The following is a 23,085-nucleotide window of genomic DNA, read 5'->3' as shown; positions in this document are numbered from 1 at the left end:
GTGCTGGGCACAGGAAGGTTTCCAGAGTGACCGTGAATAAGAACCACCAATATATGCTGGGAGTACACTGCGGGTGTGCAGGGGAGGGTGTGTTGTTGCTGGGAAGGATGTTTGCACAGGCAGCTCACATGAAGAATGGAGAAGGGGAGACTGGAAGGGAGGATCAATGCCAGAAATGAATTATTTCCATTGAATTCTTTGGGGAGGATGGGAAGGAAACATTCTCTTTTCCTTAAGTTAAATAAAAACTGATGTTCTGTTCACACAGGACTTGAGCAACCCAAGATCACACACCTTTGGTTGTAACTGCTCAGTCGTGCTTCATGTCAGGCCCTTCTCCTTCAGAAGCTGGGTGCAGCTTTGATTTTCTAAGCTTTTTATGCCAGCAGGCAAAACTCCTTGTAACAGTCAAATATTTTGGTAACTTCTAGGAACTTACCAGCCAGTTACACTGAAATGCCTTTTCAAATTTACTGGCACCCTGATCCTGTGAGGAGGTTCTGGGAGTTGGGTATCTGCATCTTGAAAAATGTCGTGTCACCATTGATTGGGAAAGGGACACTGCAACGTTTGGAAAGCCCAAATCAGACCTTTGTTCTTGTCATTTTTTGTTTGAATTTTCTTTGAAGTCTGTGTAGTTCTTTATCATTTTCCTTTCAAAAATACTGGAGTGCTTTAAAAAAGACCATTGAAAGCCAACAGCCCAGAATATCCACGACTTCACAGAAGCAATTTCATCGCTTGGATGTTGCTGTGTGCTGGCAATGTGTTACGCACAATCTGTACCTGTGCTCACAAACTTGTGTTCGTGGGCAGATGTAGAAAATCAGAACTCTGTGAACAGTTGAAGAATAGCAAGAATTTCTGGACAGAAACAAAACAGAAGCCGTGCAGCTGAGGCATACAGAAGTTTGATAAAAGGCAGGAAAATCAATACCGTGATTTAGAAATAATAACAACCCCCCCCAAACTAAAAATATCATGCAGGAATCTTGAAGGGGAAATAGTTTCAAAACAGGATTCTGGTGTGTACTACATTATTTGCTTTGTCAATCAAATTTTGTCATTTCTTTGTTGAAATAATTCCATTCATACACTGGCTGGTCTGGCAGACTCAGTACAATGCAGTTCACCCAAATTTGCCAGTGTGAGCATACTGCAAATGAGTTTCTCATCAGTATTGATCTTTCCATTGTGTATGGCACAGAAGTAAATTACATGATGTGATTGACAAAGTAATTTGCCACACTCAAATCAAAGTGTAATACAGGTGTGCTTCCCCTCTTCATTTTGCACAGAGCAATTTTATGGAGGTTTCACTGTGTTTAAACCTGCTATGTAGTGTTTAATCATCTTTGATTGCTGATACTCAAAGTCATTTTTATGCTAGGTGTAGTTGTTATTGTCTTAGCTCAGACAAGAATAAATACAGGGTTGAAATGGTAATGCTGATTTACAGCCTGATAAAATTGCCTAGTTTATATACTTGTCATGCTTATTCTAGCTTAATTCCTCATACCCCTGGGAGACTTTTTAAGAGGGTTGTAGCCATTTAAAAATAGTTTTAAGGAGTAATAAAAAACATGTCTATTGTTGGAAACAGCTCCTAATGTGCAATTGAGGTAAACAAATATTCTCCAGCTTTACAGTTCGTAGAGGCTCTCATTTTGCAGCCTGCCTTTCCTGGAGGCCAATTAACAGCCAGTCAAACAGGCCAAGCTGTTTAGCTCTCTGCAAGCCCAGCTTGAGGAACTGCAGAGCAGGATGCCATGCAGGGATTCATCATTTGGCATAGGGGTGATACAGCTCTGTAGTACTGAAGAGGAAGAATGTGTCAAACTTACTCACAATTCATCTAAATTTAACTGCCTTAAAATATTGGAATGTGGTGGGAACAAGGGTACTCCAAATATATACGTAAGGTGGTCACTCACAGATGATGGTGTTTGCTATTCACTTGGTTTTCTGAATGTAAGATAACATTTTAAGTGGCTAGATTAATTATTTTGTAAATAATCATAAATTGCTTTTCAATATTGTGATTAGGTTGATTAAACACAAGTGGAGTTTGTAATGATTTTAATGGGCATTGTGGAAGAGATTAATACTTTTTTCAGGAAAACCTGTGTCTTACTTGCTTAGGGGTTTGTTTTGTTTTGTTTTGTTTGATTTTTGGAGGGGTATATAAATCTCTAAAATAATTTCACTTTGAACTGAAGAAATGGATCGTATTCCAGAGAGGATTTTTTTCTTGCTGTACAGGAATAATTAATTTTATTTCAGTGGATTGTAAATTATTAATCACAGAAGTTAGAGCTGGAAATGCCTATTAGATGATCCAGTGTATTTCCCTGCTGGTGGGGAATTTAGTCCTCTGGCAGTGTCTGTATCAGATATTACACTTCAAACTCATCACAGAACATTTTTAATTTTTTCCTTCTTTCTCTTATTCCTCCCCCCCTGCCCATAAGAGTTCATTTGACTATGAGTGTACAATGGAAAGAGTATGGACATGCACATAATGCAGTTCATGTCCATTATCATTAATAAATGTTCAGGGATATCATAAAGAGCATATTCCTCTATACTTTTCCATAAAGCAAACTTGGAAAGTTTTTGAAGCACTGTTAGAGTCTCTCTACTGGCAGAAGGCCCTACAGATCTCTGCACAGTATCTCTGTCTACAGATGGTAGGGAGAGCTCTTCCTTCTGAAGGTTTGTAAAAGCAAAGCCTTCTTGGGCAAACAGTGGATTACAGAGGCATGGAGGGATTTGCTGTGGGTTGGAACATTGATAGTGAGGCAATTAGGAACTCAAATTGAATATTAAAGATTGATATACATAATGGGAGCACTGCATGCATTACTGCCTTGTCTTTCACATTGAATTAACATTGGTAACAACTAAATTTGGTGAAGCTCAGAATCTGTCAACAAATGTTGAGCAATGATGTCTTTAATATTCCCAGGCATGTGGCTGAAAACCTTTTGAAGGCTGAGGGGTGGAAGGCGGCTTCCTGTTTGTAAGTCAATTCTTTGCAAATTTTGTTTCCTGCAGTGCTCTCTTGGAAAAATTTGAGTTCCTTTATTAGCATATATTTTAGCATGGATAATTTCCCCTGTGTTCCCTAATAGTCATAAGTGACTTGATCTCTTCTCTGTGACAAATAACTAAACTAAAGGAAAAATTTTCTTCAATGCAAAAAGGCCCTGGGGTTAAATGTTCTCACATTTAGGGGGTTGTTTGGCTGGTTTCTTTTTCCTTTTCTTTTTCCCCTTCTTTTTTGGTATGTGTGCTTTGTAACAAACCACACAGGGAAACATTTGGAAAGGTGCAGCAGTGCTGGATGCATGACCTGTAGCAACAAGCAGTTCAGATTTGCCAGCTGTATTTGTGTTGAATTTAAGAGATTTTAACTTCTGGGAATTGCCATGGAGTATTTTAATCCTACAGTGTAATACATCTAGTGTGACAATACAGAATATTTTCCCTTCATTACATTTTGTTTTACTGCTAAGAGTGTTTGCATTTCCTGTGCCCTGGGAAAAAGGGCAAGTTCTTTGGCTGACCACCTTGGGGACAGTTTTCAAATATGGGCATTCCAGTAAGTCACTGATCTGCTCAAGTGGATGCTTTGATCACCATGCAGGTGTTTGGACAGTGCCTGCTTTGCAGAGCTGAATCAGAGTTTTGCAGGTGCTGGGTTAGTGGTTCTGTTTAGACTTTGGGCTTTTGGCTGATCTGAGGTGGGTGGTGTTTTGGTTTTTTTCTGAGATAATGCTCCTTTCTGGTGCAGTCCAGCTTTTCACTAAGTGGGTGCCCACCTCTGGGCTTAGGGAGCAGTGAATATGCAGAGAATATTTTAAAGCAGCTCCTGTAATCCCAGTGCATTGCATGCACCTGAGCCTGCAAAATGTAGATTTCTGTGCCACCAGGAGAAAGAGGTGTACAGTGTAAGTACAAGTGCATGCAAGATGCATGGCATCCATTTTTAATAAATCACAACAAATACACATATCTTCCTGCATTTTAGAATTCTTTGGTACAGTGACCTTCTACAGATAGAAAACTGTGTTGGAAAGGAAGGAAACCCTCTTTGTTTTCTTTTGAATCTGAAATACTTTCACAAATAACTAGTGTTGGAGAATTCAGCTTTTTGTGTGAGAACAACAGGTCTAAGATGTAAGAAAAGGTACACAGTTGGACAGGATCTTTTGTCAAAATCCTGCTTTTCTATTCTTACTCTGTTTGTGGCAAAAGCTAACTTGCTACCAAAAGGTAAACCACATAAGGGATTTCTACTTTAATGTGCAGTTATCAAGAATTTGGGTGTTCATTTGTTTAATCAAATTGTTGAGACAACCACAAATTAAAAAGATGAATTTCCTGCTTGACTCATTTTAGGTAATGTTGCCATTTTTATAAAAATCCAGTGATAGTGTTTAGGAGATGAAAACCCACACCTTTATTTTAAGTTTTAGTGACTAACATCTGTATGTGACCACCCTATGTTTATACAGCAGGTAAATAATTCCGTAGGGGCCATCCATCAGTTTCATGATTTCACAAGAACACAAACCCTCTCCTCTCCCACCACCCCGAGAGGATACAAATTAGTGAACCAAGAAATGATGCTGTCGTGGCAGGCAGGCTGGCTCCTCATTCCGTATGCTGGAGGCATTCAGCTCCCTGCTCCCACCCTCTCCCCTCCCCCTCCTCACACTGTTTGTGCTCTTGATAACACGATGGGAATGATGACTGGCCCTTGTGCTGCAAACTTCTCTCCCTTCCCCATGGACTGACAGTGTTGATCTTGCTTTCAGGTGCATGCCAAATTCCGGTATCCTTTCTACTATGAAATGTGCTGGTATGTTCTGGAGAGATACGTGTCCTGTGTGACCCAGCGCTGCCACCTCAGCAAAGAGTACCAGAAAGAATCAATGTTAATTGGTGAGTGAATCCTTTGAGTGCAGATTCAGAACTGATGCTGGCACCTCAGGCTAGCTGCTGCTTTGGTTTCTGCAAAGCAGATTATAAATTGAACTGGAGAACTGGAGAAATTCTAATGAACTGTTTCTTTATTTTGGGGTGGGGAAGATTTTTGACTCTTAAGCATTTCCATGAAGTACCAACCTACTTCAAATTATATTTATTGAACATTCCCGTAGCAAGTGGATCCCAGAAAAATAATTTTTGGATGTGTTTGTTCCTTGGTTTCAGTAATGTTAGTGTTGGGATGAGCTGCCAAACAGTTGAGGATTTACTGCCATGTTCAGCACAGTACCTCAGTAGCCAGAATGTGTGTATTGCAAATGTGCTCTGGTGGGTTGGATATTTAGTCCTTTTGTAGAGGAGCTCCTCTACAGAACATGTTGCGGTCACTAAACCTTCATTCTTTCTCTTCTCTTTTCCATAAATTCTCCTGTAATTCTCTGGTGACTGAGTTCTAGTTCTGCAGAAAAACAAACCCAAGAAAACACCTACCCAAATCTCCATGATCTGTAACCCAGGTGCAGGGAGGTCAAATAAACCTTTGCAACAAGAGCTGAAAATGGACCCGAGGAGGGACAGAGGGATGTGCCTGAGGCATTACCTTGGCACTGGTGTGAGCTTTGCATCAATGTGTGACAATCCTGTTGCTGCTGTGCTGAACTGCCCCCTTTTTCCTCCTTTTCATGGAACAAGGTGGTGGGCCATGTTCCCTCTGCTTTTAAGCACAGAATAGCTGAAAATAGCACAAGCACCAGCTAAATCTTAACTGATACGTGTTAAGTGTGGAGGAGGACTAAAGTATTTCTGTGCCTCCTGCTCCCTGAGGTGCCACTTGCAGTGAACCTGGCATGGCTGGCCCTGCCCCAGGCTCTGGATGGAGGAGGGAAATGCTCACCTAAGAGCACAATTCCTAGTAGAAGGGATTGAAGAAGTTATGGGCAGGTGTCACTCTCCAGTGAGTTTTACTGACCAAGAATAATTTGACGGAGCTAATAGTCTGTGTAGATGGGCCAGGGGGAATTCCTGGGGTCACTGGGAATTTGGGTGCTTCACATTTTAGCTCTGAGACCCTGGCCAGAAAGGCTAGTTAAGCAGAAATTCTGTGTGCAGAGGAATTTTTCTCATAAGATCATCCTAAAGGAGGAAAGGATGAATTAGCCCTTTGGATCAGCTCTTCAGAAAGCAGTGATGAAAATGATAACTGCATTCTTTGGAAAATAAGGAACAATCTCCTGTTGTCTAAACCACTGGCATGGAAAGAAGCTGGTCCTGCAGGCAGGGCGGGGGTGCCAGATCAGCGACGTGTAATTTCAGAACAAATTAGATGTGGAGAGTGCATGGTTCAGGATATTGAGATGGGACCTTTTCCAGCTAAATCACCAGTGTGAATTCCAGCCCAGTTCCATAATTACTGATAATGGTTTGGTGATCCCCACGAAATATGCCTCAGTCCAGTTAGCTGGGAGATATTCCAGTCATATAAAAGCTCACTGGGAACTATAGATATCTGCTGTCTAGAGGGAACTGGACTGTTTTGCATGACCAAAGAGTGCCAGCTGCAAAGGTTTCAGGGAAAGGAGCCTGGCTAGTTGGAAAAGGGCTTGGTGGTGACTTTGTCAGGGTCTTGTGACCTACGGTGGCTTCAGTTGGAGGCAGAGACAGATACATACTTTTGTTTCGTCAGAAACTTGGGGTTTTGTTTTTATTTCTTGGCCTAAACTTAACCTAATTATCTTAGTGGGGGTTGTAGTTCAAAAGATCAGGTCTGCTATACTGCTGGATCTTTCACTTTGGCATTTGCCAAATTCAAAGGAGTAAAGGTACATTATTTACCTTTACAAAACTGCATTGCTTTGTTCTGTGTGAGTAATACTGTTTCCAGTGCTTCCTTTGCTTTTCTTTTAACCGGTCTGTGCCCACCCTCTTGACTTGAATCTCTACGAACTGTAACCCTTGAGTTAAACTGGTTTGTCCTGTGGAGTCTCTACCTTGACTTTGTTCACTTGCTGAGGGATGGGATATCCTAAAGACACCAGTGTTCCAAACCCTACCTCTTTGTTTTTAAGCTTTTCTTCAGAGCTGCAAAGGTCCTTAAATTTTCTGTTCTTTAGGGACTTCTCTATCTGCAAGCAATTTCTTGATTTCCCATGAGGGAATATCCCTTGACAAAGAATTTCCCATTATTCTGCTTAAAGAGTAATGAAGCAAAGTACTTAACTTCTCCTCAAACCCCTCAATAGATTTAATTGTCTTCTGTCCTTCTTGGTTTAAGAAAACATTCTTCACATACTTGTATTCATTTTCAGAAATTTCTCTTGAATAAGCGAAATGTTTCTCCTACTTTTAAAAAATAATTTCCTTGACACATTTTGTTCTAAATGTCTGTTTTCTGCCTTTCCTTTTGGGTGCTAGAACTGGCTATTTTTCACCCTCGAGTTGTGCTGCTTCCTTTCCCTATGTAGCTTCTGGTACAGTGGTTACAGTGGATCTCTGAAGTTAAGAAAGTGATTATTACTTGAGGAGACATCAACCAGAGAGTGCAGGACACTGCTCACAGTCTCTGGGATCTACAAGGGAGTAGTTTTCATAGAATTGGTGGAGATTCTGTTCTCCTGCATAAAAAAAAAAAAAAAATTACTGTGTTGATAAAGAGCATCTTTGGAGAAGACAGAAAACTGAGTTCATCAGCATATGGATTTTAAGAATGTCATTCGACTTTTCATACTGTGTTATAGTATTTATTTGCTTTGACATGAAGGTTGTTAAATTCAGAGTGACTTTCAAGACACTGTCTATTCATGAAAGTGTATTTGTGTGATTGTGTTGAGATACCTCTGTCCCAATACTTGTGTGCTGGTGTAGCAATTTATATTGTTCTTTGTATTTCTGTTTTCTAAATGTCTCCACTCACAAAACTTCAGACAGGAAAAAACCCCACCTCTGTGGAGGCATGGCTGAAACCTGGAGTCTTCCCACTCCCTAAATAAAAATGTGAGTCCAGCTCTAAATGAGGTGGAAGATGATGGCTGTGTCTTCCTCCCCCATGCTGCAGGCCCAGAATGAATTTCCAGGCCGTGTCCTCCCAGGCAGTGTGTGAGGCTGTTCTTTCTCAGATCTCTCCCAGGAGGGCAAACACTCAGGGGAATGATGACATGACAGCAGTCACAGGCTGCTGTAAAAGCACACAATCTCTTCTTCTTTTTTCTTCTGTTTGTCTCTCTCAACTGGGACATTTGTCCTGCCAGCTGAAATCAGAAGGGAGCCTGTTTGGGTTTCCTACTAGATTTGAACATGCGCCGTTTTTCAGGGTGGATATGTCTTCATTATTTTTACTCTTATCATGAATGAGTCTGTACTGGATGTCTTCAACTACAGTTGACCTTCAGTGAGATATGGATGTTGAGAGTGAGCTGACAAAGAGTAATTGGGAGAAGATCCTGGGCTATCAGAGACGTGCTTTCTCTGTAGCCTGCAGCTTTGAAGATTCCCATTGCTAAAATTTTAACAGGATGGCTCTAGCTGTATGTTAAGCCTGATGGATATTGAAAATATGCCCTCTGGCACAGTGAAGGAACCATGTCTTTTTTTCCCCCCTTCTCAGGGGATGGAAAAGATTTGCTTATGATAGACAGGTACCTGAGTATATTGAGTGGTTCCTGTGTGGGGTGCTCCATGCAGTGATACATTTCCAGTATGCTCAGGGTTTTTCTGCTAATGAAAATGTCATTGCTGTCTTTAGCAGATTGATAGCAACTGCTGCTCCCAAGTCACAGTGTCAGGGTTGGGAGCTGGGGTTGGCAAGGTAGACACTACACACTGGACTGTTCTAAAGAGTTAAGAAGGGTTTCATAATTATGCCTGACCCCCAACCCTTTCTTTTAAGTTTTGTAATACAGCAAGCTGCTTTTCAGCAAGGAAAGAAACTGTGTATAATTATTCTTGTACAAGTGGGTAACTGTGGGGAAAGTTAAGTGATCTGCCCAGAACCAGAGGGAAGTGAACTGCTATAGAAGAAAAGACTTCTAATGCTCTGTCCTGTGGTCAAGTCTGTGCTGCTCCACCTCTTCACTGAGCTAGATCACAGAATGGTTTGTATGAGCTGGTTTTATTTGCTTTGAGATGAAGGGGACGAAGGTCTTTTTGCACTAAGTTGTGTGGGAGCCCAGACTGGATAACCCCTCTGAAACTGGGGTTCAGACCTGGGACTCACTGGTGCATTGACTCAGAAACACAGCTGAGCTGAGCAGGAGCTGCTTCCCACAGAGAGACTTTATAAATCAGAAACCTCCAAGTCAGCGGAGCCCTGGTAGTACAGTGCTTAAAATGCACTCCTCAACAAAGTAAATGCAGATTATGCTTATGTAGGGCCTCAGCTCACAGCACAGTAACTCTGTCAGACAGTGTTTTCATTGAAATGAATAAATAAAAATCATGGCATGTTGCATTACAACAAAACACTTGAAAACACAAAATTGAATCTCCCTCACCTTGAAGTTATCCTTCCATTATTGATTCCCTTGGCTGCTTTTTTTTTTTTTTTTTTTTCCAGATTAGCAGCAGTAGCAGACAGTTGTTGTGTTTTGAGAGCAGCCTGCTCTTAATCCGGTGGTGCACCAGCACTGTAATCCCCTGGTGCTCCAGAATAGCCTGGTACACTCCAGGTTAGCAGCAAGCTCTGTGCCCAAGGGGAAAGTCAGGCAAGGCATGAGGTGACTGCCCGGCATGCAGAGAGCAGGGCACTGCTTTGGTGGTGGTTTGTTTGGGGTTAGATGTGAGTTGTGTTTGCCTGTCCATACCCAGGTGTGGCTGGCACAGCAGGGCGGCCTGGTGCCGACAGCCGGTGGCAGGGACGCGGTGGCAGCTGGCAGAACGGAATCGCTGGCCCCCCTCCGTGTGCTGGCTTCTCGTGGGAATAGGCCCCCAGTATGCTCTGGTGCTCCACTCCTCTCCTGCCTTTTGTTTCCATAGATTAGAGCAAGAGACAAAAAGTGGAGATCTCTCTTGGAAGCTTTTCCTCCTCGCACCAGAGCATTACTTGGAGTAAATTATTCACACCTCTATAACATGATCTCCCTAGTTTTCTTTAGGCCTTATTTACGCTTGTGATTTGCCCCAGTTACAGCCATTAGTTCCTGTTCTGCAGAGCTGCAGCATAGGAGGACAGAAACACGATTTTCTTTGTGCAGATTTATACCACTTTCTGTTAATGACGCTGTCCTGGCAGCGTAGGGATGTGTATCTGCTTTTACCCTCTCCTGTTTGATGCCAGATCCCTGGCATTTTCTCCCATCTAGGCTGGGCTTTGTGCTTCAGTCAGTTGTAAAACAGCTCACCAAGGCTGTGTGGCTCAGAGAAGGGGCTCCAGCCCTGGATCCGAGAGCCTGGATTCTGATTCCTGGTTTTTCCCTAGATTTGATGTGTGACAATGAGCAAATCGTGCTTTCTCCCAAGCATCTGTTTCCTCAGTTGTAAAATGGGAGAATGACATAAGCTGATTATGTAGCCTTTGAGGTGGGTACGTGTGCTTGCTACTGTGGACAAAGGAAAAAACAGTGTGAAATAAAAGTTGGATAACTGAGTGGGTTTTAAATGTTCTGGTTAAGATATTTTCTAATCCTGTTTATTTTTCTAAGAGAAGTATGGGGGTGTATTAGCACAGAGCAGAGAGGAGGAGCTGCTTTGGAGTGCTGATGCCACCACCTCAGCACACAAAATAATCTATGAAGCATTTTTGGAGGGTTGCAGGGAGGAAGTTACCCTGCCCTGTGGATGGAGCTGGATTGGGCTGCACCCTGCCTTGCTGATAGCTGGTATTTTCTGTGGCTGCCATCTTTTCACAGGCATTTCAGCTTGAACTTGCCTTTCAGGAGTCATTTTATGGCCATTTTGGTTTTGAGGAAAAATGCAAGCCTGTCTGAAGGAGTAGACAGGACAGAGATGCCGGATGTTTGCAGACCCTGTAGCAGCAGCACACTTACCCTGAGAAGTGTGAGGTGACCAACTTGTATCTCTGGGGCAGTAACACACAGAGCAGACCTGGCCTTGCAGGGTTTTTGTTGGGAACTGCGGAGCTGAGCAGCCAGGCGGGCTGAGCAAGCTTGCCCTCAGACACTGCCACTGCCTGTGGCATGTCTGGTACCCAGCTGACCAGTGTGTTTGTGACAAGATGGTACAGACTGTGCACGAGACAAGGAGCTTCTCTGTGATCAGGAGGAATTCTACAGCTTGGAACTGGGCTCCAGCATTTGTTTTCAACCTCCCTGTTTAACAACCGGATGCTGAGCTTTCTCATTAATGTCCATTTAATCCTTCCTTAAGCATGGTTCATAGTGTCCTAATCCAAATCTACTGCACTGCAAAGCATGGAAGCTGTGAAAGGAACTTTTCATTAATTGTTCTCTCACTTTTTCTGTGTGACTTCTGTTTCCTTCGCAGTGTGTTTTTGTTTGCAGCTTGATCTCATACCCATTTCAGCCAGTAATAAAATTCACATTGACTTAACTGGGTGTTGCCAGTGTTAACTTTATTTTCCACAGAAATTCCTGCTGTTGCTAGCCTGCATTCAATGTTGTTCACTTAGTAAGGGAAATTGTGTCTAATAAATAAGGAAAGATGTGTGCTTGAGGGAACCATGGCCACTGGTTTCCTACATTGCTTTCACTGCTTGATTGCACGGAGTTGGGTAACAACTGGGGCTCTTAGGGGGAAACTAAGATTAATAGTTCTTTAGACTCAGAAACTTGCCTTTAAATTTTCCTGAGAAGTACCTAGAATGTATTGGGAATGGCATTAAGAAAACCAGTAGCATGTAGCTGTGACTATCCCTGTGTTTCTCAGTGTGTTTTGTCTTGTTGTCGTAAAATAAGCACAATTGAAATCCTCTGTCTCAGAAGAGCAATGAGTATTCATGCACTAACAACTGGGGATTCTTGTTTTATCAACAGTTAGTTGCTTGCAGAGAGGAAAAGTATTGAGGAGTTGATTTTGTGCTGTGCAGGGTTCCTGGAAGAATGATGATGTACAGCATTTTAACGTGCTTTCTCTCATCATTTCCCCCTCCTCCTTCTGTGCTAACTCTCCTCTTAAAGCTGTAAAGCTGCCGAATCTGGTCTTTTTCGGATTTGTGGGAAAATTAATTGTGTGTGACTTAAGAGCTCTGCCTACTCCTAATTGAAGGCATAGAGGACTGAAGCTTTGAAGAAAGCATAATTTTTCCCTAAATGTTTCCCAGTCATTTGAACTGAGTAGATGTTAATGAAAACCAGCATTAAAACAGACAAACAAGCGCCCCCCTCAAAGAAAAAAAATTAAAAATCAGCTGAATAAAGCCCATTCCTGTCACATACTCACTAAACCATTCTCCAGTGCGCTTTGAAATAGGCAGCACCTGGCCCCAGTGGTACAGAAGTGCTTCAGCTGTGAGGTTACAGTGGGTAAAAATTCAGCATTCTTTTTCTAACTTTCAGATGCAAAAAGAAAACGCAGCACAGACAGCTACTCATCAGATTCGTGGTTAGACATGGATGAAGAATCTTGTGATGCCCATCTCCAGGAGGAGAAGGATGACAGCGTAGATAAGAACTCCAGATCCTTGGTGGATGGCTCCTCCTCACCCAACAGCACGCACTCGGAAGGGAAGGAGGCTGCAGGGAGGAAACAAAAAGCCACAGTAATGAGGTACCTAAAAAGAACTTTGTCTAATGAGTCAGATGACAGCGTAAAATCAACAACCCCGACGGACTATCCCAAAACACCCACGGGGTCTCCAGCTACAGAAGTTTCAACCAAATGGACTCACCTCACAGAATTTGAACTGAAAGGTTTAAAAGCCCTGGTGGAAAAGCTTGAATCTCTCCCAGAGAACAAGAAGTGTGTTCCAGAAGGCATTGAAGACCCACAGGCTCTCCTGGAGGACATGAAGGTGGGTGTGATAACTTGCTGATCCACACAAACTCTGCTCTGTGGGCACAGAAGTCAGCAGGAAAGCAGAAAGCAAAGTTCTGCAGAGGGGTGGCAGCTTGTGTGTGGTGACCAGCTCATGTCAGGCTGCTCTGCCACAGACAGGGAAATGATTCCTTGAACCAAAGCTGTCTCTGGTTCCTGTTTGCAGCCAGATTTAAGTGACACAGTCCTTTCTGACTGTCACAGTAGTGGCCAAAAGTTTATATCCTCTCATAATTCAGCACTTACTATGTTCCACATGTAAATATTGTACCTCAAAAAGTCTGTTTATATTTATAGTCTTAATCAGCCCTTTTTGGTCTCGTATCTCCCTGGTGTACACCTCATTAGCTGACACATACAAAATGTAAATACGTGATTGCAGCTCAGAAGATAGATTGTCTAACACTTCCAGTTGCTTTTTTTTTCTTTCACCTTTTTCATTTCCCTTTCCTCCATTGCCCTCTATAGGTTGATAATTATTCTCCACTGGTACAATATATTGGTTTTGGAGATGGTGTGAGGAGTGAGTGCTCACTAGTGACACAACTTCTGTGTGGATTTTCAGTCTGTGAACAGTATGGGTCTTCAGTTATGTATTTTCTATACACAAGAGCTCTGTAAGGCACAATCTGAGGGGAAAAACACATGTTTATATGGTAAATGGGGAGAGAGCCTGTACTTTCTTAGTGCAAGTGGTGCAACAGCTGCTTAGAAAGGCTTCAAAGCCAGCTAAAGAAGGCTGAACATGTGCAATGTGCAGTGGAACCATATTCCCTGATCTTGGAGCTCAGAAGTGTGATACACTGCACTCGTTCTGGTAAACCACAAGAGCTCAAAAATCCTCTTCTTGCAAAATCAGCCACTTTGTACATGGAAGTGGACACACCTGCTCAAAGTTGTGGATGTAGATTCACGAGCTTGCTCTGGGATCAGTCATCTTCTAATCAGAAATCAAAATGAAGCCTCAAGACCAGGAGTTGAATTTGTGGTGAAGCAGAAAGAATGGTCATGTTACTTTTCCAAGCTTGATGCACAGAGTAATTTTCACTTAAAAATCCAGAAAGGGGTGCAACATATAATGGCTGGTGCAGATGTTCCGAGTGGGATTCTGCTCCCTCTTTTGATGACATACTCCAGAGTGCTGTGAGACATCTCCCCAGAACACGGTACCATATGTGAATCTGGCTTAAAGCTCAGTGTGGGAGTATCTGTTTTCTTATTCCTCTCCAGAGCAGTGGATGCATTGACTACAGAGATGGAGAACTACAAATGGACATTTTTAAAAAAGGCCAATAGCACCTTTTTGGTGATACTGTGCTGTAACTGGTATTAAGTGAGCACCTGCCAGTTTATTGTGTGCAGCTTGATGTTCCATCGCCTCTGAAAACTGCCTGCTTCTAAACTTTCTGTCCTTGCCAGCACACACTGTAACCATCAGGATGTAGCCCAACATCTGGATACTGATGGTTCCCTGCTGGTTAAAGAGCCCATGACCACATCTAAACATCAGACACGCTGCAGGATTGTTCTTTTCTGGAATCACCTCTGGATGTTTGGCCAGTCTGTGACTGATTAGCCAGAGTGAGACCTTTTCAAAACCATGTTAACTCAAACATCTTCTTGAACAGTGTCTAAAGAACTACTAAAGAACTTTCTCACCCATCTTTTTTACAATATTGGCCCACGTATAAGCCAGCCCCCAGTTTCCAGAGAGTGGGAGTCAGTATGGCAGAGTAAATTAATTAAAGCCCATACAGCCATCTTCGTCCATAACTCCCTGTGGTTGCACAATCCACTTCCCAGGTGCTCTGAAGGAATGGGGGCAGTTTGGGGCAGTTGAGTACATTTCCTCCCAGGTCAGGAGGGGAGTCCAGGATTCCCAGCACAGGCCCTTTCTTGTCTCATCAGCAAATTGTCACAGGCAGCCCCTGACAAAGTGTGTCCCATTCCCATCTGCTTCTGGGACCCTGGATGCAACAGCCCATCACTCCTTTCTGCCACTGTGTTCGTTGATGTGGTAGAGAGCAGTGCAGTGGAGCCAAAGCATCTGATCTCCTCAGAGCATGAGGTTTGTTTTATTCAGTTTATTCAGCTTCAAAAAAAAAAATAATCAAACCCAAGTGTGTGTGTTTAGAGCTTTTACCTTCAAAGGATGGAGCGTGCTGAGGGAGGAGTTGCCAAGTGACAGATTTTAGTCCTCTGAGCATGCGTCCAGCATAATGGTCCTTGCAGGATCCCTGTGTTCTGTGGTGTAAGGATGCAGCTGTTCCATCCTTGCTATTCCATCAGGTACTGATGTTCAGCCTCTCAGCTGAACAGGGTGAATGAATGTTCCCAGGGATCCTCACCCTGTGCTGCACACATGGTAATGGATGAGCTGTCGTTACCACAGGGAACTGGGGTGCAGAGAGATTAAGATAAAAGTAATTTTGGATGCTGGTTTTATGTGCCACAGAACAGTTAGTGTATTTAACAATGATAAGTGCAAAAGATGAATTTAATTCTATTGAAACTGTAGTGGCTTAACATTTCTGCAGAGCAGGAGTTCTGATCTCTAGCACCCAGATCCCAAGCCAGGCATGAGGAAGAGCAGGAGCACACAATTCATGACAGCCTGTGGAAACTCCACTTAAAAGATTTGCCCTGTACCACATAGAGACATAAGGGCAGAGGAAGAAATACAGTCCATTTTCCGGAATGGTATTTATCTCCTTGACCACTGAATCATGTTCCCTTTTACTTTGCTGCTAGTTTTCCAACCTGTACAGATAATAACGTGGGGGTGTTGCTGATAGCATCAGCAGTGGAGTGAGCAGAGGCCTGGCCCCTTTACCTCACCCTGATGAATACTCAGAGCACCAGTCAGCTGTGTGACTGAATGGAGGCAGGAATCCTTCACAAGCCATGCAAATGACCCATGCTGTGACTGTATTTGGCTGTATTAACAAGGTTTATTTCATGGGCAACCCAACTTTCGGGCATGTGATCTATTAATAATGCATCCTATTAGAAGTATCCTTTTAGTGCACCCATTTGAGAGTTATTTTTAACAAATGCATAGCAAGAACATGCTCTGACAAAGTCTGAAAGCTCTTGCTCTGCTTGCAAAGTCTTAAACAAGTTTCTTCCTGAAGCAAATAAATCAGCATTTATTGTAGCACTTTTATTTCTTAATGAAATACACTCAGGAACTTTTTTTGTATGACATTCAGGTCTGTCTTTGTGCTTCAGGAAGATAATTAATGTTTTCAGAAAACAGGATATGGATAGTTAAACTGGAGAAAGGAAACCATTTTATTCAGTGATGTGAAGTTTCACAGAACTAATCGAGGTAGCTCACAAAGAATCCATGCTTTCCCAGCTGAGCAAGAGCACAGTATAGGATGGGTGACTGGATTACTGCTCTTAGTGGTAAATACAACCACAGCTATATACAGCTATTTAATGTCAAGTAGGTGAGACTGTCTGAACTAAAGTAATTTATTTTCCTTATGAGAAGGGAGACTGAAAAGTAAACTAAGCCAGTGTAAATTCCTTACACATCATCTAAGCTCCAAACTAACTGTGCCTGTCTGGTGGGGACACAGCAATCCAGAAGTGCCAACTGCTGCCTCTGCAGATTGAGCACCCATTTATCACTGTGATCGATGGAGTGCAGCAGCACAAGGGAGGCTTATTTGCAGAGTGGAACAGGCCTTTCTTGGAGAGCAGGTCAGTTCTTCCCTCAGCCCAAACAGGGAATTAAATCCCTGCTGGCTGCAGCAGTGCCGTGGTGGGTTTATGCATGAAGAAAAGAATAGAGAGGTCACCATCGTACTCCTTGGTGCAGTTTGCACCCCATATCACAGGGCAGGTAAAGCTGAGCAGACCTTTGATTGTGCAGCCCCACACACCTTAAACACACTGCCAGGGATACTCACCTGTGTGCAGCTTCTGATTTCTGCACATAGCACTTCTGTGTGTTACCAGCAGGATGGTAGTTCCTCTGCTGCTGTTGGGGAACAGGATTGTGAGATCTGCCTCTTAGTAATGCCACAGATCTTCCCCACTTCAAAGCAAAAGCACTGCCCTTCTTCAGAAGGGCCTGTGGAAGTCCATTAGAGCAGAAGAAACTCGGTTTGAAGAACAGAGGTTGTCAAATATCTGCAACTCCTTGGCAGCGGGAGAAGATTCTTGTGCAAGACAGATGATATCTACTGAAATATGTTCTTACTTTTTCTTGCCAAGAAATCTTACCCCCTTTTCATTCTGATGACAGAAAAAACCTCCCTCTACTGAATGCATTTCAGGGGAGTCGTTCCTTGCTGTGCCTTTGAAATTAATGGCTAAGCTGAATTCTTACATAGTTAATCAGCTTCTTCCCTTCATACCTGCTGTTGTCACCACAGCCCTCAAGTGTAATGAATCGGGCCGCCTTGTGCTGGAAGAGCATCACGTTGTTCCTCTAACTGGAGCCCCATGGCTTTTCTTTATCTATTTTTCTTGTTTTTAAGCAGGTGAACAAAACCCTGCCTCCCCCAGCCTGTTGTGAGCTGACACTTGACGCTCCAGTCAGCGCAACTGTGGCTGTGCTGCGGCTCTGCTGCGCAGACAGCCGTTGTTTTCAGCTGCCTCAGATGATAAGCTGCCATAGTTTTACATTTCTCCTTGGATAATATTTTCACGTGATACATATGATAACAAGAAACCTTCATTACCTTGCCAAGTTCTTGGAATATACTGTGCTTTCCATTGAACTCCGAGTCTCTGACAGTCGTTAGTGGAAATGTTAAGGTTTTCTGCCTTACAGGCTTTCAAACCTAAGAGTAGCAAAGTAAAAAGGGATTAATTTGTCCTTTGTTTATGGCTCTCAAGCTGCCTCCTTGATCTGGAGAATTTTGGCTTTGCAATGAGAGTACAAAAGAGCTCTCAGTTTTTAGGACTGAACTTTGAGAATGTGGTCACAGCTCGGTTAATGCAGTGATCTCTCTCCAAATAAAAAGGACATGAGAAAAGAGGTGCTCACTTCACCTCAGCTCAGCCAAGAGTTAATTTGCCAGTGATTAGTCCCTGTGTAAAAGTTGTTGGGTGTTGCACTGGACGAGCAGGTACAATATAGACTCTGCATCACAGCCAGGTTGGGGCAAGCTGGGTTTTACTCCTCACCTTTGCAAACTCCTGAGTGCAGCCACAGCACCCGGCTGATGAAACTGGGCTTGTACTGGTATCGCTCATTTTGGTCACTGGCACTGCTTTCGGCCTAACCAGTATCACCACCAGCCTTGCTGGTGTGGTGGTGTCTGAAGGAGCAGTGCTGTGCTGGGGCTGTGCTGTCTGTTACTAACACAGCTCTCACTCAAGCGCAGGCTGGGGAATTGGGCTGAGTGTGACAGGTTGTCTGAGCTCCAGGGAGAAAGTCAGCCCCAGGGACACTCATCCAAACTCGGGCTCCTGGGGACTGGAACATGCCATCACACTCCGGGCTTTAGTTGGATGATTACAGATGAATTCCAAGTGCACTCCCTATTAAAACAATTACTGTATTTTAAGCTCTTTTTGTATAGTGTGTGAAATTACTAATTACTAGAGTGCTGCACTGGGGACTGACAGAGCCTGCTGCCTGTTGTTGGCTAATTAAGCTTTTTTCATATACTTGGAGCAGCAGCACTGAACTTCATTGTCTGGGGTCATCTCCTACTATTCTGTTGAGGTAATTCCCAACCTGCAGTTCTCATTTGTTCTATTGGAGCTTTTTTTTTTTTTTTGGTCTTTAACCTGTTAATGGTGATTTGGCCTTCAGTTTTCAGCAGCACAGCAGAATCCTCCTTTTGACTTGTTTTTTTGTTTTCATTTCTTCCTTTTTAGCCACCTGAACTCCAAATGAAGAGCTTTGTAGCTAAATTAGTGAGCATGTAGGGAGTCATGGGAGGCGAGTGTGGACTATTCCCAGCTCCATCACTGAGTGTTTTACCACCTCTGTGTTGAGTTACTGGTCATGGGAGTGATTCACAGTGGTGGAAGCTGTGTCAGCCTGTGCAACCCACTCACGAAATTTCTAGAACAGTGCATCAAAGGAAAGGGTTTGGTGGGGGTGGAAGGGAGGGGAGATCAATCTTTTTCCTTTAATGCTGTCCGTAGTCAGATCCTTTCCTAGTGAACACTCAGGAGCCTGAATGCTTCAGCTGGTCACATAAAGGGAACTAGATTCCAGCAGCTCTGCCAACTACAGGGGAAGGAAGGGCAGTGGGAATGATGGTGCTCTTGGATTGCCATGTGCAAAAAGATGAAAGATTCCAGAGTACATTTTTATTCTTAGCTTACCTGAATGACCAGACTTCTGAGCATTGCTCCAGACTACACACCTGATGCCCTGTGATGGCTGAAATAACAGGGGCAGAGCTTCGGTGCTTCTCAGGTCTTCCGTAGCCTTGATTAGGAGAGAAGGGGTCACTTGTGGGGTCAGTTGGGATTTAATGACCTGGAGTTTGAGGCAGAGAGGTGATACTGGTAAGACACCAGTCTTGGACACACCAATATTAAAGAATTCTGTAACATTTGAGATGATTGATGGCTGATTTTGCTGCCTGTTTTGCAAGAAGTTTCACATCTTGGATGTTAACAGGTGCGAGAGTTTCAGTGGGAACTGGAAGCAAAAGTAACTTGCAGAGGTCTTGTCACTCTGTCATCAGAGCAGAGTGTTGTCTTCTGTAGGTCTCTGCACTCTTCAATTGGAGAAACGTTTCTCTGGTTAATAAAGGCCTTTTCATTTGCAACAGAACATACTGAAGGAACACGCTGATGATGACCAAAATCTTGCCATTTCGGGTGTCCCTGTGGTCAGCTGGCCCAAGAAGACCACAAAGGTAATGAGACACATTTACTTACTAACCATTGTTGTGCCTGGTCTGGTGTTTATTTATCTATAATCTGACAAAGTGCTGTGTATAATCTGTTGGCAGCTGCTAGCATTTTTAACACAAAATGTTACTTTCAATGGTTTTGTGATTAAGTCTTGAAGCAGAACAAGAAAGTGCCTCGCCAGGGAGAAATCATTAGAGTTTCCATTTAAAAAGAATTTGTTTGGGCCTTACTTAGCAGTATAAAACTTTGGTATGTCTTGATCGTTTACTAATTATGGTTAAATCTAAAAATTTTGATGCCTTTTGTGTAAAATTAAATGATGTGTAAATGCTACAAATCAGTCACTTAGGGAGCACTCTCGTCTGAACTAGATGATGGTTTTTCTCTTACACTATGAGACTCCCTTAATGCTCTGTACAATGTGCCCCTGTAACTTTGAAGCATTGATTTCTGTCCTTATATCCTAATTTTTCCTCTTGTACATGGCAGTAATTCTTTTCACTTTGCAGGAGAACCGTGAGGTTTGCTTTGTTAAGGCTTATAAGGAATTTGAAATAATTAACGAAAGAACAATGTCAAAAGGCTGGTTGTTATTTATAACAGTGGCATGTTTACCACACTCCAGTTATTCAGCATGCTGTAAAAGCAGCTTTGCTTATTTAGAAGATGTCTCATCGCTTCTATTTTTACTTTCATTTTTCACTGAATTAGTTTTATAATCCATTATTTCTTTAGAAACGCTGAAGGGGTCGGTCAGCTTAAATCAGACTTCGATCTGAAAATCTGTCGTTGTTACCATTGTAGATTCCTTTCAAATAATTGTCAGGGAAAATAATTCACTCAGTTCTCACTTTTTGTGCTGGTGAACTTGTTATGGCACATGTAGCCATGAGAATTGGCTGCTTTCAGATGGGAAGGAGGAGACCATAGACATGGAACTGCCAGAGGAGAGTGGGGCAGGATGAGCACATCACGTTCCCTCTTGTGCTTCTTTTTGGGTTTTGGCTCAGCACATTTCAGAGGAATTGTATCTTGTTAAATACGTTTTCCTTTTAGCTTGTAATAAATCCATGAGAATATGCTGTGTTTAAAGCATTTGTTTAGAAACAACAGTGGAAAACCTTGAGAAATAGGTGTGGGATTCTCCACTCCACTGGTTCGATGGCTGCTGCTCATTCCATGGTCAGGTATATTCTAGGCTTTGAATAAAGCAAAATCTCTGTGACCAGAGAAAAGGTGGTGTGTGAAACATATAAAATAAAACTAAGGAACAACTGATTCTCCTTTGAGCTTGTGAGAGAAGGGAGGGTCTGAGTGCTTTGAGGCTTTTATAAGCTTTGGCATTTGTTAATGTTCTTGTTGACTTTATTTTGGAACCTTGATAAATGCTTCATTTCTTCTATTTTATTTCTGTGTATTGGCAACATAACTGCAACTGTAAAGGATTTGTAATTTTTGTGACTTAAATCTTACCCTTTTTTGCAAAATCCATCTTGCTGGCTTGCAGGGTTTTTTTTCAGGTGTTTATTTTCCTTCAGCCCTTCTGAAAGCAAAAACTTTTAGAAGGCATCATTCCCACTGGCATGACAATAACAAACATGTCAGTTAATAACAAATATACGGAAAACTTTTACAGAAAGTCAGACTTTAGGTTGAAGTTTGGAAATAAAAATTGATAGCAGAAAAAATCCTTTCACCATTCTCTTCATATCTGCTTTGCTTAATCTGTGATCAGTTTTTGTTATGTCTTATGTTTTAGTTCGAAGGTACACATGCAGATAGGGCTGCACATTTCCCAAGAGGAATTTGTTGTTGTGCTTCTAATTGGCAAATGTCCTTGTCATCTTCCACGTTCCAGCTACTCCCCTTCCTGGGAACAGAGGCCAAGTGAACAGGCTGGGAAGAGACATCTTAGAGCTGAGCCGTTTGAGTCCCAAATTAAAATCTGTAGGAAAGACAATATAGGGGAGATTTGTCTAAAAGCAGTTTTAGCAGTTAAGCTTGGTTATTTCGCCTTTGTTCCCTGTAAGCCCTGATAATGAAATAGAACATTTTACAGAGAAGAAAAACCCTTAGGGAGGGGGGAACTCCCTTGGAAAATGGATTGTAGCTGGTGGAGCAAGTGTTCATGGCCAGAAGATTCCACAAATGCTGAGCACAAGGCAGAGGAGTAAAATCTACCAGTAATTTTACTTTCTGCAGTCCTGCTCTTGAGTATTTATAGGAGTAATGGCAGATATTTCCCAGTGCTTTCCCTGAGATCCTTGTGTTCAAAGGGAGCAGGAGATCCAGTACAGCACAGTACTAGCTACTGTGGGGCTGTAAGGAGATGTTGTAGCTGGTATCAGCTTCCTGGGACAGGGGGGTTGTCTGATTCCAAGGCATAAATGAAAAGAAGGGAACTGAAATCCAGAAAGAAGTAGTAGTACATGGAACAGAGTACATCTCTTGCTTTCTCCCAAGAGAAGGCTCCAGAAGAGATTTAGAAAGACAAGAGCAGCAGATGGAGAAGGAAGAATAAAGCCAGCATTAAATGCCAAAACATTTCAAAGAAAATGGAAATGACTGTAAAGAAAGGAGGGGAGGAGACTAGAAATGGCGAGAGAGCAGGATTAGGAGAGAAGCAAGTACTGAAAAGGGATGGAGTGGGAAAAGCAAAGAGCAGAGGGAGAGAACTCTGACTGAAGTCAGAGATCCTTGGAAGAGGGACAGGGAGTGTCTGTGTAAGTAACCCAAGCTGGGGAAGGGCGAGCTTGGTTACATTGACTTGCCTTTGAAAGAACATGCCTTTGATAACCTGAATGATTTTTGAAGCAGCAAATAATATTTCCCTTTAAGACGGAGTCAGTTTCTTTTACGTGTTTTGAGTGTGACGTGAGCAGTGTGCACAGAGCTGCAGAATGGCTGCTTGAAGCCTGTGCTGGGGTTTAGGGAAGAAATGTGTTCATTCACCTCAAATCCCACTTGACAGAGGATGAGGTGCAATGGGGAGGACATTTAACCAAGTACAGGGAAGACCCGTCCCTGTGTTGTGGCCCCGCAGTTCCGCATCGCTCTGTCCACCTTTTCCAAAGGCATTTGGGGCTGCCAGGCACACTGCAGTTCCCTGACGAAGAAAATGACTTGCTGGGAAAAGAAAGAAGTAATAATCAGCAATAGTTTAGTGAGGAGATGGAATAGCTGGGTGACATTTGATGATCTTGTGGTTAGTGCACAAAATGGGAGGCCGGGGTCTGTGCCTGTTCCCAGCTCTGCTGCAGCACCTTGTGTCGTGTGAGGTGAATGGCACATTCCTGCTCCCTGAGCTTT

At 42.9% G+C, this 23,085-nt stretch overlaps 1 protein-coding gene across 1 annotated transcript in view; it reads left to right on the top strand.

The window, feature by feature from the left end:
* Positions 1-23,085, top strand: part of KDM2B (lysine demethylase 2B) — a 106,655-nt gene that overhangs the window by 47,726 nt on the left and 35,844 nt on the right. Inside the window, exons 9-11 of the mRNA XM_082293766.1 lie at positions 4,824-4,950; positions 12,459-12,913; positions 19,692-19,778. Coding sequence (XP_082149892.1) covers positions 4,824-4,950; positions 12,459-12,913; positions 19,692-19,778 — 669 coding nt within the window. The remainder of the gene's footprint in view (positions 1-4,823; positions 4,951-12,458; positions 12,914-19,691; positions 19,779-23,085) is intronic.

This window comes from Coloeus monedula (assembly GCF_965178545.1).
Source record: "Coloeus monedula genome assembly, chromosome: 18".
NCBI lineage: Eukaryota > Metazoa > Chordata > Aves > Passeriformes > Corvidae > Coloeus > Coloeus monedula.
The sequence above is the reverse complement of the archived record's forward strand: the minus strand, read 5'-3'. Positions and strand labels throughout refer to the sequence as shown.